We start from the raw sequence: 18,204 nt of genomic DNA, 5'->3' as shown, positions 1-18,204 counted from the left end.
GAGCATTCCAACCGGCCGTGGAGAGTATTCCAACCGGCCGTGGAGAGTATTCCAACCGGCCGTGGAGAGTATTCCAACCGGCCGTGGAGAGTATTCCAACCGGCCGTGGAGAGCATTCCAACCGGTCGTGGAGAGTATTCCAACTGCTCGTGGGGAGCATTCCAACTGGCCGTGGGGAGCATTCTAACTGGCCGTGGAGAGCATTCCAACTGGCCGTGGGGAGTATTCCAACTGGCCGTGGAGAGTATTCCAACTGGCCGTCGAGAGTATTCCAACTGGTCGTGGGGAGCATTCCAACTGGCCGTGGAGAGTATTCCAACTGGTCGTGGGGAGCATTCCAACTGGTCGTGGGGAGCATTCCAACTGGCCGTGGAGAGCATTCCAACTGGCCGTGGAGAGCATTCCAACTGGCCGTGGAGAGCATTCCAACTTGCCGTGGAGAGTATTCCAACTGGCCTTGGAGAGCATTCTAACCAACTGGACTGTACTTCCTTAGAAGGTTGGCGTCATTCAATGTCTGTAGTGAGATGCTGAAGATGTTCTTTAGGTCAGTTGTGGAGAGCGCCCTCTTCTTCGTGGTGGCGTGTTGGGGAGGAAGCATTAAGAAGAGGGACGCCTCACGTCTTAATAAGCTGGTAAGGAAGGCGGGCTCTGTCGTGGGCAAAGTACTGGAGAGTTTAACATCGGTAGCTGAGCGAAGGGCGCTGAGTAGGCTACGGTCAATTATGGAAAACTCTGAACATCCTCTACATAGCACCATCCAGAGACAGAGAAGCAGTTTCAGCGACAGGTTACTATCGATGCAATGCTCCTCAGACAGGATGAAGAGGTCAATACTCCCCAATGCCATTAGGCTTTACAATTCAACCGCCAGGACTTAAGAACTTTTTTTAAAGCTATTATTAATGCTTTTTGAGATAGTGATTTAGATGCATATCATATTTTTTACTGAGTTAAGTATTGTATGTAATTAGTTTTGCTACAACAAGTGTATGGGACATTGGAAAAAAAGTTGAATTTCCCCATGGGGATGAATAAAGTATCTATCTATCTATCTAACTGGCTGTGGAGAGCATTCCAACTGGCCGTGGAGAGCATTCTAACCGGCCGTGGAGAGTATTCCAACCGGCCGTGGAGAGTATTCCAACTGGCCGTGGAGAGCATTCTAACTGGCCATGGAGAGTATTCCAACTGGCCGTGGAGAGCATTCCAACTGGTCGTGGAGAGCATTCCAACCGGCCGTGGAGAGTATTCCAACCGGTCGTGGAGAGCATTCCAACCGGCCGTGGAGAGCATTCCAACCGGCCGTGGAGAGTATTGCAACCGGCCGTGGAGAGTATTCCAACCGGCCGTGGAGAGCATTCCAACCGGCCGTGGAGAGTATTCCAACTGGCCGTGGAGAGTATTCCAACCGGCCGTGGAGAGTATTCTAACCGGCCGTGGAGATTATTCCAACTGGTCGTGGAGAGTATTCCAACCGGCCGTGGAGAGCATTCCAACCGGCCGTGGAGAGTATTCCAACTGGTCGTGGAGAGTATTCCAACCGGCCGTGGAGAGTATTCCATCCGGCCGTGGAGAGCATTCCAACCGGCCGTGGAGAGCATTCCAACTGGCCGTGGAGAGCATTCTAACTGGCCGTGGAGAGCATTCCAACTGGCCGTGGAGAGCATTCCAACTGGTCGTGGGGAGTATTCCAACTGGCCGTGGAGAGTATTCCAACTGGCCGTGAAGAGTATTCCAACTGGTCGTGGGGAGCATTCCAACTGGCCGTGGAGAGTATTCTAACTGGCCGTGGAGAGCATTCCAACTGGCCGTGGAGAGCATTCCAACTTGCCGTGGAGAGTATTCCAACTGGCCGTGGAGAGTATTCCAACTGGTCGTGGGGAGCATTCCAACTGGCCGTGGAGAGTATTCTAACTGGCCGTGGAGAGCATTCCAACTGGCCGTGGAGAGCATTCCAACTTGCCGTGGAGAGTATTCCAACTGGCCGTGGAGAGTATTCCAACCGGCCGTGGAGAGCATTCCAACTTGCCGTGGAGAGTATTCCAACTGGCCGTGGAGAGCATTCTAACCAACTGGACTGTACTTCCTTAGAAGGTTGGCGTCATTCAATGTCTGTAGTGAGATGCTGAAGATGTTCTATAGATCAGTTGTGGAGAGCGCCCTCTTCTTCGTGGTGGCGTGTTGGGGAGGAAGCATTAAGAAGAGGAACGCCTCACGTCTTAATAAGCTGGTAAGGAAGGCGGGCTCTGTCGTGGGCAAAGTACTGGAGAGTTTAACATCGGTAGCTGAGCGAAGGGCGCTGAGTAGGCTACGGTCAATTATGGAAAACTCTGAACATCCTCTACATAGCACCATCCAGAGACAGAGGAGCAGTTTCAGCGACAGGTTACTATCGATGCAATGCTCCTCAGACAGGATGAAGAGGTCAATACTCCCCAATGCCATTAGGCTTTACAATTCAACCGCCAGGACTTAAGAACTTTTTTTAAAGCTATTATTAATGCTTTTTGAGATAGTGATTTAGATGCATATCATATTTTTTACTGAGCTAAGTATTGTATGTAATTAGTTTTGCTACAACAAGTGTATGGGACATTGGAAAAAAAGTTGAATTTCCCCATGGGGATGAATAAAGTATCTATCTATCTATCTATCTATCTATCTATCTATCTAACTGGCTGTGAAGAGCATTCTAACCGGCCGTGGAGAGCATTCTAACTGGCCGTGGAGAGCATTCCAACTGGCCGTGGAGAGCATTCCAACCGGCCGTGGAGAGTATTCCAACTGGCCGTGGAGAGTATTCCAACTGGCCGTGGAGAGCATTCCAACCGGCCGTGGAGAGCATTCCAACCGGCCGTGGAGAGCATTCCAACTGGCCGTGGAGAGTATTCCAACCGGCCGTGGAGAGCATTCCAACTGGCTGTGGAGAGTATTCCAACTGGCCGTGGAGAGTATTCCAACCGGCCGTGGAGAGTATTCCAACCGGCCGTGGAGAGCATTCCAACTGGCTGTGGAGAGTATTCCAACTGGCCGTGGAGAGTATTCCAACCGGCCGTGGAGAGCATTCCAACTGGCTGTGGAGAGTATTCCAACTGGCCGTGGAGAGTATTCCAACCGGCCGTGGAGAGTATTCCAACCGGCCGTGGAGAGCATTCCAACTGGCTGTGGAGAGTATTCCAACTGGCCGTGGAGAGCATTCCAACTGGCCGTGGAGAGTATTCCAACCGGCCGTGGAGAGTATTCCAACCGGCCGTGGAGAGCATTCCAACCGGCCGTGGAGAGCATTCCAACTGGCCGTGGAGAGTATTCCAACCGGCCGTGGAGAGCATTCCAACTGGCCGTGGAGAGCATTCCAACTGGCCGTGGAGAGTATTCCAACCGGCCGTGGAGAGCATTCCAACTGGCCGTGGAGAGTATTCTAACTGGCCGTGGAGAGTATTCCAACTGGCCGTGGAGAGTATTCCAACCGGCCGTGGAGGATATTCCAACTGGCCGTGGAGAGTATTCCAACCGGCCGTGGAGAGTATTCCAACCGGCCGTGGAGAGCATTCCAACCGGCCGTGGAGAGTATTCCAACTGGCCGTGGAGAGTATTCCAACCGGCCGTGGAGAGTATTCCAACCGGCCGTGGAGAGTATTCCAACTGGTCGTGGAGAGCATTCCAACCCGCCGTGGAGAGCATTCTAAGCGGCCACATCACTGTCTGGTGTGGGGCTGGGGTCTGCTGTACAGGATTGAATAAACTTCAGAGAGTTGTACAGAGAGCTCTATCATGGGCCCTAGGTTTTGTAGTTTCCAGGACATCTTCAAAAGCCGTTTCTCAGAAAGGCAGCATCCATCATTCAGCCCACCACCCAGGACGTTCCCTCTTCTCACTGCAGGACATACAGAAGCCTGAAGGTTTCTTCCCCTCTGCCGTCTGATTCCTGAATGGACATTGAACCCATGAACACTACCTCACTACTTTTTTATTTCTGTTTTTGCACTTCTTATTTAACTTAACTGTTTTATATATGTTTACTTAATGTTATTCATGGTTTTCTTTTTCTCTCTGATACCATTATACTGCTGCCGTAAATTTAACAGATTTCATGACATATGCTGGTGATATTAATCCTGATTCTGTCACCTTCGGGTCAGCTTGAGCCAGCCTGGCCATTCTCCTCTGACCTCTCTCATTAACAAGGTGTTATCTCTCACAGAAAAGCTGCTCACTGTTTTTTGCACCATTTTCTGTAAACTCCAGAACAGGGGTTTCCAACATTTTTATGCCATGGACCCCTACCATTATCCCCAGGTTGTGAACCTCTGTTCTAGAGGCTGCTCTGTGTGAAAATCCCAGGAGATCATCAGATTCTGAGATACTCAAACCACCCCATCTGGCACCAACAATCATCCCACGGTCAAAGTCACTTAGATCACATTTCTTCCCCATTCTGATGTTTAATCTGAACAACAATTTATTTGTCTTGACCACATCTGCATGCTGTTATGGGTTGAGTTGCTGCCACATGATTGGCTGATTTAGATATTTACATTAACGAGTAGGTGTACAGGTGTACCTAATGAAATGGCCAGTGAGTCTATATTCCTGTTCTGTCCCTATTCTCTGTGATGATCTTTGAAATTTCTCCAACTCCTTCTGAAAGGGTTTGTGAGAGCAAACGGAAGGGCCAGGCGGAGTTGTCAAAGTAACTGTCAATTTATTTAAATATGGTGTGCACGTGGAGACCAGCTAAAGTTTGATCTACCTGAGTGTGAATTTTGTGTGGCTTTTACATTCTCAGTGGAAGATTACCAGTAAAACTACATTTGCATATTAAAATGCTGGCTACAGGAAGACTTAATTAAGTAACAGACTAGGTCCTGATTACAGAATAAAATGATTTTCCACAAGTCTAACAGTAAGTCCAATTTTCTATTATAACAAAGGTCACACTCTGTAACATAATTATCACGTTCCTGATTGGGTATTGTTGCTGCTGCATTCCATGTCTACACTTCTAAGATTTATGTTTCTCTGTTATCATATTAGCTTAATCTACATCCCTATTTACTAGTTATTAACACTCACGATTCTTAACGCCTACAACAAATAAGTTTTAGCATTTTGTGGCAGCAAATTCCACCTGCTTATTATCACATTGAATAAAATTCTCTCCACTTCAGCCAACAATATCTTGACTTATAACTCGAGCCTCGAGCACTTCCTAATATGAGCTCAGAGGTGGCTGTTTTGAAGGCCCCATCCTACACCTCCTGATTGACAGACAACAAATAATAGAGATCTGACAAATCAAGAATTTATCAAACTCCGCCTTAAATGCACACCGTGTAGGCCAGATCACTGGGTGTATTTAAGGTGGAGGATGATAGATTCTTGATTAGTCAGGGCATGAAAGGTTACGGGGAGAAGGCAGGCGAACGGGATTGAGAGGGAAGTGGATCAGCCATGATGATATGGTAGAGCAGTTTTGATGGGCCGAATGGCCTGGTTCTGCTCCTAAGCCTTACAGTCTAAGCATCCTCTCACAGTTCTGCCAGCTGTTAATGCAGCTTGGGACTTTCAAGTGCTTTTAAAAATCACTGATATTCAGGGTAAGTTAATACCATTGTAAGTGAAATTTTTAAAAAGAAATGAAGATAATCTTCATTCCAAAACAAATACACCTAAAATTAATGAACACATTAAACTGAACAATCTATTTAAATGTAACACACATAAGATTGTGAAAGACATCTGCAGGTCAGGCAGCATCTATGGAAACAGTCAATGTTTCTGGTCAAGTTCCTTCATCGGGACTAGAAAGGAAGGGGGAAAGATGCCAGAATAAAAAGATGAGGGAAGGACATGGGGAACCAGGGGGAGGTGAATGAGGGCAAGCTCGAAGGTGATAGGTGAAGCCAGGTGGGCTGGGGAGGGGGAAATGAAGTAAGATGCAGGAAGGTGATAGGGGAAAGGGGAAAGGGTAAAGGGCTGAAAAAGAAGGATCTGACAGGTGAGGAGAGTGGACCATGGGAGAAAGGGAAGTGGAGGTGATAGGCAGGTGAGTGGAAGAGGAGAGGTGAGAGGAATGTCGGAGTGGGGTATGGAAGAAGAGGGAAGGGGAATCAGCCCTTTAACTTTTCCGCCTATTACCTCCCAGCTTCTTTCTTTGTCCCACCTCCCTTATTCTGGCTTCTCCTCCGCTTTCCTTTCCATTCTGATGAATGGCCTCAGCCCGAATTGTTGACTGTTTATTCATTTCCTGATGCTGCCTGACATAATGAATTCCTCCAGCATTTTGTTTGAGTTGCTATGGATTTCCAGCATTTGTAGAATGTGTTTAAAACTAAATATAACATACCCCGCCCACTATTATTTAATCTGAAGCCTCTTATCCCAGCTGGAATAAATCAGCATGTTGTTAGATTTTATGCCTGGACTAAATATACAGTGGATCCAGGTGCAATTCCCCAGCATAAAGTCTGGAGAATTTCAGCAAAATTTATCAGTGAATCACTTTGTAAGTCAGGATTTCCATTGTGCATAGCTACAGTGCTGAATCTCCGAATTTGCCAAGTTCAGACAATGAGTCACTGAATATTCTCAACACTTTGGCATGAGCCTGCAAATCCCAGCCCATGGGTTTAGAACGTAAACAGTCCAGCACAGGAACAGGCCATTCAGCCCACAATGTCGTGCTGAACCAATTAAATTAGCAATCAAATGGGCAATTAGACTAATCCTTACTGCCTACACAATGTCCATATCCTTCCATTTTCCTCACATTCATGCTCCTATCTAAAGGTCTCTTAACCTCTCACATATCTTTAAAGATATCTTTAAAGATGGTGATCGGTTGGAGCTTAAAAGAGTTCAGAAGGAACTCAGAGTACAGATGAGGGGGGCAAAGGAGCAGTATAGGAGGAAGCTAGAACTAAAGCTGCAGAAAAAAAGCATGAAGGAGGTGTGGGATGGGATGAAGATCATCACCGGATGCGGTGCAAAGCGGAGGGCGAACATAAGTGGAGATGTGGAGAAAGCAAACCAGCTGAACAACTTCTTCAACAGGTTCGACAGCTCAATCTCATCCTCACCGCAGAAATCCACACCAGGCTTACTTCCCTCACAGGAAAATAGCCAATCACAGGAGACCTTGCCCACGCCCAGGATTACGGCTGCACAGGTAGAAGGTCAACTGAGGAAGATCTGTACCAGCAAGGCGGCTGGACCGGATGGAGTTTCCCCACGATTACTGAGGTCCTGTGCTACTGAGCTGGGAGAACCACTACAGCGCATCTTCAACATGAGCCTGGAGCAGAGAAGAGTACCCAGACAGTGGAAGACATCCTGTATTGTCCCGGTACCGAAGAAACCACAACCAAAGGAGTTGACTGACTTCAGACCTGTTGCCTTGACGTCGCACGTGATGAAGACCATGGAGCGGCTGATAATACAGAATCTGAGGCCACAAACCAGGCACGCCCAGGATCCTCTTCAGTTTGCATATAAGGAGAAGGTGGGAGTGGAGGATGCTATCACGTATTTGCTGCACAAATCACTCTCTCACCTAGAGGGGGTCAGTTGTGCTGTGAGGATTACATTCCTTGACTTCTCTAGTGCCTTTAACACCATCCAGCCCAAGATCTTAAGGCACAAACTAACGGAGATGGGAGTAGACTCTCACATGGTGGATTGGATAGTGGACTACTTGACAGATAGACCTCAGTATGTGCGGTTGGGAGACTGTAGGTCTGACACGGTGGTCAGCAGCACAGGGGCACCGCAGGGAACTGTACTCTCTCCGGTCCTGTTCACCCTGTACACATCAGACTTCCAATATAACTCAGAGTCCTGCCATGTGCAGAAGTTCGCTGATGACACGGCCATAGTGGGGTGTGTCAGGAATGGACAGGAGGAGGAGTATAGGAAACTGATACAGGACTTTGTGATATGGTGCAACTCAAACTACCTGCGTCTCAATATCACCAAGACCAAGGAGATGGTGGTGGACTTTAGGAGATCTAGGCCCCATATGGAGCCAGTGATCATTAATGGAGAACGTGTGGAGCAGGTTAAGACCTACAAGTATTTGGGAGTACAGTTAGACGAGAAGCTTGATTGGACTGCCAACACAGATGCCTTGTGCAGGAAGGCACAGAGTCGAATGTACTTCCTAAGAAGGTTGGCGTCATTCAATGTCTGTAGTGAGATGCTGAAGATGTTCTATAGGTCAGTTGTGGAGAGCGCCCTCTTCTTTGTGGTGGCGTGTTGGGGAGGAAGCATTAAGAAGAGGGACGCCTCACGTCTTAATAAGCTGGTAAGGAAGGCGGGCTCTGTCGTGGGCAAAGTACTGGAGAGTTTAACATCGGTAGCTGAGCGAAGGGCGCTGAGTAGGTCAATTATGGATAACTCTGAACATCCTCTACATAGCACCATCCAGAGACAGAGAAGCAGTTTCAGTGACAGGTTACTATCGATGCAATGCTCCTCAGACAGGATGAAGAGGTCAATACTCCCCAATGCCATTAGGCTGTACAATTCTACCGCCAGGACTTAAGAACTTTTTAAAAGATATTATTAATGCTTTTTGAGACGGTGATTTAGATGCATATCATATTTTTTTTACTGAGTTAAGTATTGTATGTAATTAGTTTTGCTACAACAAGTGTATGGGACATTGGAAAAAAAGTTGAATTTCCCCATGGGGATGAATAAAGTATCTATCTATCTATCTATCTATCTATCTATCATATCCTCCTCTACCCCCTCCCCAGGCAGCACAGTCCAGGCCCTCACCAATTTGTAAAAAAACTTGCCCCTCACGTCTGCTTTGAAATTACCCCCCTCTCACCTTAAGTGCATGCTCTCTGGTATTAGACATTTCATAGAAACATAGAAAACCTACAGCACAATACAGGTCCTTCGGCTCACAAAACTGCGCCGAACATGTCCTAACCTTAGAAATTACCTAGGGTTACCCATAGCCCTCTATTTTTCTGAGCTCCATGTACCCTTTCGTATCTGCCTCCACCACCACTGCCGGCAGCCCATTCCACGCACTCACCAGTCTCTGCGTAATAAACTTACCCCTGACATCTCCCGTGTACCTACTGCCCAGTACCTTAAAACTATGCCCTCTCGTGCTAGCCATTTCAGCCCTGGGAAAAAGCCTCTGACTATCCACCCTGGGAAAATGAAATTGTCTGTCTATTCTATTGATGCCTCACATAACCTTATAAACCCGAATCAAATCTCCTCTCAACCTCCACAACTGCAGACGGTTTGAGTGGTGGGTGCATAGAACATCCTGCTAGGGTTAACACACACAATGCCGGAGGAACTCAGCAGGCCAGGCAGCATCTTGGCAAACAGTACAATCGACGTTTTGGACCGAAACCCTTGGGCAAGACGCAAAACGTCAACTGTACTCTTTTCCATAGATGCTACCTGGCCTGCTGAGTTCCTCCAGCATTTTGTGTGTGTTGCTCGGATTTCCAGCATCTGCAGATTTTCTCTTGTTTGTGATCCTGCTGGGATGGGGGTAGAGACAGATTCATTAGGGACAATTTTAGAGACTATTAGATAGGCATATGGATGGTAGAAAATGGGGGAGGGGTGTTTACGTGGGAGAGAAGGGTTAGATTGATCTTGGAGAAAGTTAAAAGTTGGCACAATACCATAGGCCAAGGGGCTGTAGTGTGTTATAATAATCTAGTTCTTCGTGTGTAAATAAATCAATCATGATGTAATGATGGAGCAGAAATGATGGGCTAAATGGCCTAATTCTATTCCTATGTTTTATGGTTTATGGTCTTAATGCGACAACTGGGTTAAAAACATCCTTAAACATATCCATTTGGGAACTGAAAGCAAAATATAGCACATACTGTAAAAGCCGAGAAGCCGGGTCCAATGGAAGTGCTGGAACTACAGTGTTAAACCAAGTTCAGTCCCGTCGCTGCCTGATCTCGGGTATTTGGTGTCAGTCCTTTTGGAAGGGACCCACATCCTGCGCACAATCTCGTCATAATGTACAATCTCTCTCGCTCTCTCTCACCCTGCCATACATAACGCACCGTTGTTAACACTGACAACTGCGTCTCGTCGTGCCCATCTTTTCGGTGTTTTTGATAACTAAGGAAGTGAGACTGGAAGACATTTGAGCTAATCTCAGTCAGATAAGCGAGGCGCGGGGCTCACCTGGTCCTTCTCCGGTACTCTGCATCGTCGGGGAGCGTGACAAACCGGCTCAAGGAAAAGACACCCGTCGGCACAGGGGATGAAAGCCCTGCCGGGGACCGGGAGACACTGTCCCGCCGAGACGGCGAAAGTCCGCCGAAGGGCTCGAATCACAAACAACCTTCAGTTTCGATTCTCATTCCGATTTCCCTCAGTTTCCTTATTTACAATTAGCTTTTACGTCAGAGCCTGTGAAACGCGGAAGTATCTCTTCGTGAGGGACGGGACCGATGTCCGGATACCTGCAGCAGTCAGGCAGCCAAACCATGAAGATCGGTGGGAATCTATCCGATGATTGTTGTACAGCACTTCACGGTGCATTCTGTCCGACGGCCACAAAACTTATTTCACCATGGAGTTCGCCGTTAGGTGTAGCTTTGGCACCCGCCGGTTAGCGGTGACTTTAGTCTCTGACCATTAGGGACAACTTCAGTACTTTGACATTAGCCGTAACTTTGGTACCTTGCTGTTCGGAGTAAATTTGGTAACTGACTGTTAGGGGTAATCTACTGGCCGTTAGACAATAGACAGTAGGTGCAGGAGTAGACCATTCGGCCCTTCTAGCCAGCACCGCCATTCACTGTGATCATGGCTGATCATACACAATCAGTACCCCATTCCTGCCCTCTCCCCATATCCCTTGACCCCGCTATCTACAAGAGCTCTATCTAACTCTCTCTTGAATGCATCCAGAGACTTGGCCTCCACTGCCTTCTGGGGCAGAGCATTCCACATATCCACCACTCTCTGGCTGAAAAAGGTTTTTCCGCATCTCTGTTCTAAATGGCCTACCCCTTATTCTTAAACTGTGGCCTCTAGTTCTGGACTCACCCATCAGCAGGAACATGCTTCCTGCCTCCAGCGTGTCCAACCCCTTAATAATCTTATATGTTTCAATCAGATCCCCTCTCATCCTTCTAAATTCCAGTGTATACAAGCCCAGTCGCTCCAATCTTTCAACATATGACAGTCCCGCCATTCCGGGAATTAACCTCGTGAACCTACACTGCACTCCCTCAATAGCAAGAATGTCCTTCCTCAAATTTGGAGACCAAAACTGCACACAATACTCCAGGTGTGGTCTCACCAGGGCCCTGTACAGCTGCAGAAGGACCTCTTTACTCCTATACTCAATTCCTCGTTATAAAGGCCAGCATGCCATTAGCTTTCTTCACTGCCTGCTGTACCTGCATGCTTGCTTTCATTGACTAATGTACAAGAACACCTAGATCTCGTTGTACTTCCCCTTTTCCTAACTTGACTCCATTTAGATAGTAATCTGCCTTCCTGTTCTTGCCACCAAAGTGGATAACCTCACATTTACCACATTAAAATACATTTGCCCACTCACCCAACCTGTCCAAGTCACCCTGCATTCTCGTAACATCCTCCTGACATTTCACACTGCCACCCAGCTTTGTGTCATTGGCAAATTTGCTAATGTTACTTTTAATCCCTTCATCTAAATCATTAATGTATATTGTAAACAGCTGCGGTCCCAGCACCAAACCTTGCGGTACCCCACTGGTCACAGCCTGCCATTCCGAAAGGGACCCGTTAATCACTACTCTTTGTTTCCTGTCAGCCAGCCAATTTTCAGTCCATGTCAGTACTCTGTCCCCAATACCATGTACTGTTAGGGGTAACTTTGGTAACTGACTGTAAGGAGTAACATTACTTACTGGCCTTTAGGGATAACTTTGTTATCTGATCTTAGACCATAAGACATAAGATATAGGAGCAGAATGAAGCCATTTGACCCATCGAGTCTGTTCTGCCATTTTATTATGGCTGATACAATTTTCCTCTCAGCCCTAATGTTGGAGAACTGGGAGACCCAGAGTCTCCCTGGGAACTACATCTGTGTAAAGTGCATCCGGCTGCAGCTCTTTGAAGACCGTGTTAGGGATCTGGAGCAGCAACTGGATGACCTTTGGCTTGTATGGGAGAGCAAGGATATAATTGATCAGTTATAGGGAAGTAGTCACCCCGAAGTTGACGGAGGCGAGTAGCTGGGTGACTGTCAGGAGAAATGGATGTAGGCAGTTAGAGCAGAACACCCTGTGGCCATTCCCCTCAAAAACAAGTATACCGCTTTGGATACTTTTGAGGGGGGTGACCTCCCAGGAGAATGTCACGGCAACAGGGTTACAGGCACTGAGCATGGGTCCGTGGTGCGACGAGAAAGAAGGCGAAGAGGGGACTCAATAGTCAATGGAACAGACAGCAGATTCTCTGGATGTGAACGAGACACCCAGATGGTTTGTTGCCTCCCAGGAGCCAGTGTCAGGGACAGCTCGGATCATGTCCACAGCATTTGAGTGGGAGGGAAAGCAGCTAGATATCTTGGTACATATTGGTACCAATGACATAGGAAGGGAAAGCAATGAGGTCCTGAAAAGAGAATTTAGAGAGCTAGGTAGAAAGCTGAGACCTTCTGGATTGCTGCCTGTGGCATGCGCCAGTGAGGGTAGAAACAGGATGATTTGACAGATAAATGCATGGCTGAGAAGCTGGTGCAGGGAGCAGGGCTTCAAGTTCTTGGATAATTGGGATTTCTTCTGGAGAAGGTATGACCTGTCCAAAAGGGACAGGTTGCACCTGAACCCAAGGGGGACCAATATTCTTGTGGGCAGCTTTGTTAGAGCTATTGGGGAGGGTTTAAACTAACTTGGCAGGGACGTGGGAACTGGAGTGAAGGGACTCAGGATAGGACGGATAGTGAAATTAAAGATAGAGTGCAGTCAGACTGTCAGGAGAGGCAGGCAGTTGATGGGACTCAGGTCCAGCCAGCAGGCTGAGTATCAAAACATTAGGGATGCAGAGTCAGAAAGGATAGCAAAACGGTACTCAAGGTGTTGTATCTAAATGCACGTACTATAAGAAATAAGGTGGATCATCTTGTTGCACTATTAGAGATTGCCAGGTATGATGTTGTGGCCATCACTGAGTCGCGGCTGAAGGATGGTTGTAATTGGGAGCTGAATGTCCAAGGTTACACGTTATATCGGAGGGATAGGAAGGTAGGCAGAGGTGCTGGTGTGGCTTGACTGGTAAAGAATAGCATCAAATCAGTAGAAAGTTGTGACGTAGGATCGGAAGATGTTGAATCCTTGTGTGTTGAGTTAAGAAACTGCAAGGGTAAAAGAACAACACACACAAAATGCTGGTGGAACACAGCAGGCCAGGCAGCATCTATAAGGTGAAGCACTGTCGACGTTTTGGGCCGAGACCCTTCGTCAGGGTAAAAGAACCTTGATGACAGTTATTGTATATACAGGCCTCCCAACAGTGGCTGGGAGGTGGACCACAGGTTACAACAGGAAATAGAAAAGGTGAGTCAAATGGGCAATGTTATGGTAGTCATGGGAGATTTTAACATTCATCCTCAAGAGAGTGAGTTTGTTGAATGCCCAGGAGAGCTTTTGAGAGCAGTTTATCTTTGAGCCAACTAGGGGATCAGCTATACTGGATTGGATGTTATGTAATGAACAGGAGACAATTATGGAGCTTAAGGTAAAATAATCCTTAGGAACCAGTGATCACAATATGATTGAGTTCAACTTGAAATATGATAGGAAGGGAGTTAAGTCTGATGTAGCAGTATTTCAGTGGAGTAAGGGAAATTACAGTGGTATGAGAGAGGAGTTGGCCAAAGTAAATTGGAAGGAGATGCTGGCAGGGATGATAGCAGAATAGCAGTGGCGTGAGTTTCTGGGAAAAATGAGGAAGGTGCAGGACATGTGTATTCCAAAAATGAAAATGGAAATTATAGACCAGTTAGCATGACCTCAGTGGTTGGGAAGATGGAAAGCACATTCTTTCTAAGATAAGGGGTCCAAACCTGCTCACAACACTCCAAGTGAGGCCTCACCAGTGCTTTATAAAGTTTCAATATTACATCCTTTCTTTTATATTCTAGTCCTCTTGAAATGAATGCTTACATATTTTTGCCTTCCTCACCACAATCGTAACCTGCAAATTAACCTTTAGGGCATCCTGCACGAGGATTCCCAAGTCCATTTGCACGTCAGTTTTTTGTATTTTCTCTCCATTTAGAAAATAGTCAGTCCTTTCATTTCTTCTACCAAAGTGCATGACCATACACTTCCCAACACTGTGTTCCATCTGCTATTTTGTTGCTTAATCTCCTAATTTGCCCAAGTCCTTCTGTAGCCTCTCTGCTTCCTCAAAACTACCTGCCCCTCCACCAATCTCTATATTGTCTGCAAACTTTGCCACAGCCATCATCCAAATCATTGACATATAACATAAAAAGAAGCAGCCCCAACACAGACCCCTGTGGAACAAGCACAAAAAGCTCTTTTACCTTCTTAATGAATTTTTAGTTGCCTTCTGTTGGTTTTTAAAAGCTTCCCAAACCTCTAACTTCACACTTTGGTAAGTGGTTGTTCGGCATAAATTTGATACCTTGCGATTAGGGGTAGCTTTGGTAGCTGGTTCCTAAGGCCCATTCCACCATTCACTGGTGTTGCAGTAAGTGTCAAACTTGCCTGCTGATAGAAAGCCACTCCCATGTGGGAGTCAGATATTGGCCCTTGTACTTCCCCTCCCACTAGTGCTGTTTAACTGATGACATCATGGCACTGGTACGGTGTAAATCTAGCACGCCAAAACCGCATGCTCCCTTCTTTTGCTCTCTGGGTCAGCATGGGTTGGGGTTTTCATGACTGGTGCCATGGAAACAGTAAACAGTGAAGGTGTGCTGCGGCAAAGAGACCTGGGTGCACACTTTAGTTAACTATTCATCTGTGTGTATGTGTTTAGTGTCTGTTTCGTCCTGCTGGTTCAGGCACTTAGTTTTGATATCTATTTGTAATCGAGTGGAACTTGAAGGGCTTACTGAATGTTCAGTGTCTGTCTTGTCCTGTAAGTAAATAGCTAACTTATTCAACGGCAGTCAGTGTCTTCTGAACACGTTCACTGAACGCACAAATCTAGTTTTCCACAACAACTAGTAACAGCCTTAGTAAACTTTTCCTATTGTGTAGAGAAATGTTTTATTTTCTGATTGATATGCTCTGGAGCTTGTGTTTTAAAACTGGAAACATAAATGGATATGGTAGCAGCAGTCTTTTGAAAAGTTTAGGTTGGACACTTGAACCAATAGATCCTCCGCTTTCCTCCTTGTCTTCCCAAGTGAACCAATCGCAGACCTTCTCAGCATTACCATAAGTGAGTTACATGCATTGTAACAGACCTAAAATGCTGGGGGAACTTAGCAGGTCAGGCAACATCGACGGTGAGGAATAAACAGAGTTGTTGTGGGCTGCAGCCCTTCATCAGGATTGGAAAGGAAGGGGCAAGAAGCCAGAATAAGAAGTTTCAGGGAGTGGAAGGAAGATAAGCTGGCAGGTAAGAGGTGAGACCAGGTGAGGTGGAAGGCGGGATGAAGTTAGAAGCTGGGAAGTGATAGGTGTCAAAGGTAAAGGGCTGGAGAAGAAGGAATCTGATAGGAGAGGAGAATGGACCATAGGAGAAAGAGAAGGAAGAGGGTCATTGGAGAAGGTGATATGCTGGTGAGGAGAGGAGAAGGGGTGACAGTATAACCAGAAAAGGAAACGTAAAAAGAGAGAATGGGGAGGTAGCAGAAATTACCTGAAGTTAGAGAAATTGATATTCATGGCTTCAGGATAGAGGCTACCCAGACAGAATATGAGGCATTGCTCCTCCACCCTGAGAGTGGCCTCATCATGGTAGAGGAGGAGGCCATGGACCGACATGTTAGAATGGGAATAAAGATTGGAATTAAAATGGGTGACCAGTGGGAAATCCTATCTGTTACAACTTGTTAGATGGAGCCTCTGAAAATATCATAAATCATACCAATCTCCTTGAGCAGCTTAGACCTCTGAGTTGCATAAATAGTATAAATCTTCACTGAACAATGTTACTGATAAATTTATGTCCTTCCATCTGTTCTCAGTCCACTGTAGAACTATCTGCCAAGGACATACATGAAGAAAGGTGCCAGAAGAGGGCCAGTAACATCATGAAGTATCCCACCCACCCTGCTCATGGCCTGTTTGTCCTTCTCCCACCAGGGAGGAGGCTATGTAGCATCCACACCAGGACCACCAGACTCAAAAACAGTTACTTTCCCCAAGCAGTAAAGACTGAACAATACTATACCTCCGCTCACTAGTCAGCACAATACTTTACCAATGATCAGGATTCCATTCCCATTGCTGTCTGTAATGAGTTTGTACGTTCTCCCCGTCACAACATGGGTTTCCTCCCACAGTCCAAACGTACTGGTTGGTTGGTTGATTGGCCAGTGTAAATTGTCCTGTGATTGGGGGCTTGCTAGGTGGTGTGGCTTGAAGGGTGGGAGGGGCCTACTTCATGCTGCATCTCAATAAATAAATAAAAAACCCTCCCCTTCATAACCCCAACCACCACTACTTTATCATTTCCTGTCAGAGTCACCTTAGGTACTGATACTCCCATGCCTAGTGTTACTATATGGACATACTATCCATCTATCTATATAAGATATCTTACCTTCTTATATTTATCGTGTTTTTTAAAAAAATATTGCCTTCTTTATTTTCTGTGTTTTTTTTGGGCTGCATCAGATCTGGAGTAACAATTATTTTGTTTTCCTTTACACTTGTGTACTGGAAATAAGATTAAGCGATGTTCAATGAATTTTGAATTGAACCTCTTTGTGGTCACATTTTATACATTCCTCTCACAGCCCATCAGCCCTTTACTCTCAGAAACAGAAAATATCCATTTGGTCCTTGACACTTATGGCTGCAAAACAAGATGTTCAATTGACAGGGATTCAATAAACTGTGAACCTAAGAAACTTCATTAATGAAGAGAATTTCACCAAAGCTGAAGACATAAGAGGCTTTTTGTTACTCAAAGTTGAATAAAGCTTACTGGCGCCGAAGCTTAGACAGATTTTACATTAGGCAGGCAGCTCTTTAAAACTGAAAAGCATTATCCCACCTTGCATTAGGTCTCTCGAACGTGCAGAGAGAATTCTTCAGATTAAAAATCTCTTATCTTACAATACAAGGTACTGTACTTATTTGATTCAGCATTGTAATATCTCTCAGGGTAAATAATTTATTCCCTTTCTAGCTTTTTAGAAAATCAATTTTTTAAAGTAATAGCCCCCTTGAAAAGAGGAACTGAAATCTCTTATCATCAGGGAATAACAGTGCAGAACGGAAGTATTTGGCTCATTGTGTTGGTACCACTTCTGATCAAGGGGCTCGATCCAATATGTCAACTATCTATTCCTCTCCACAGACGCTGCTTGACTTGCTGAGTTCCTCCAGCATTTTGTGGGTGTTACTTTGAATTTCCAGCATCTGCAGAATCTTTGATGTTTCTGAAAGAGTGGTCCACTTAATCCCACTGCTGCTTTCCTTATAGCCCCGAGAGAGTTTCCTTTACAAAAGATTCCCCTTCAAGGTTATTATTCAATCTGCTTCATTTTGAGAAAGAACTAGATCATAACAGCCAATTAAAAGAAACCCTCCGAGGAGGGTTCTGGTGACGTCATCGTCCAGAATGGGAGCTTAAGTCAATAGCTCCTCCGGAAAAACACATATTTTGCCCCGTTAATCCATCAAATATAAGATCTTTCAAAAATATCTGAATTGATAAGGGGAGCAAGAATGGGGAAAAAGAATGGAGATAAAAAAAGCATCACTGCGGAGCCTGTGGTTGAGAGGAGTGCTGCGAGTGGCTCTTCTACCTGAATGCGTGGTAGCGAGGCTGATGATGAGCCTCGTTCTGGCGAAGTGGCAAATATGATAAGAATTCTGGAAGAGATATGAGGATTCCTAAAAGATATAAAACAGCAACTAAATAATATCAAGTCAGAGCTCACCAACGTCAATCAAAAAATAGCAGTGGCAGAGACACGAATTGAGAAGGTGGAAGATTACATGTAAAACGTGGAACAGATACTAAGTAAGATGATAAAAATATTAA

General features: G+C 45.9%; 1 protein-coding gene across 1 annotated transcript in view; it reads right to left on the bottom strand.

Moving 5' to 3' along the window:
* The window catches only part of LOC140713907 (sterile alpha motif domain-containing protein 9-like), a 30,431-nt gene extending 20,077 nt beyond the window's left edge, over positions 1 to 10,354 (bottom strand). Inside the window, exon 1 of the mRNA XM_073024575.1 lies at positions 10,189 to 10,354. Within this exon, the coding sequence (XP_072880676.1) occupies positions 10,189 to 10,213 (25 nt within the window). The 5' untranslated portion in view covers positions 10,214 to 10,354. The remainder of the gene's footprint in view (positions 1 to 10,188) is intronic.
* Positions 10,355 to 18,204: the final 7,850 nt, after the last annotated feature.

The sequence above is a fragment of the Hemitrygon akajei genome, chromosome 20 (assembly GCF_048418815.1).
Source record: "Hemitrygon akajei chromosome 20, sHemAka1.3, whole genome shotgun sequence".
Lineage (NCBI taxonomy): Eukaryota > Metazoa > Chordata > Chondrichthyes > Myliobatiformes > Dasyatidae > Hemitrygon > Hemitrygon akajei.
Note: the sequence above shows the minus strand (reverse complement) of the source record. Positions and strands in the feature narration are given on the sequence as shown.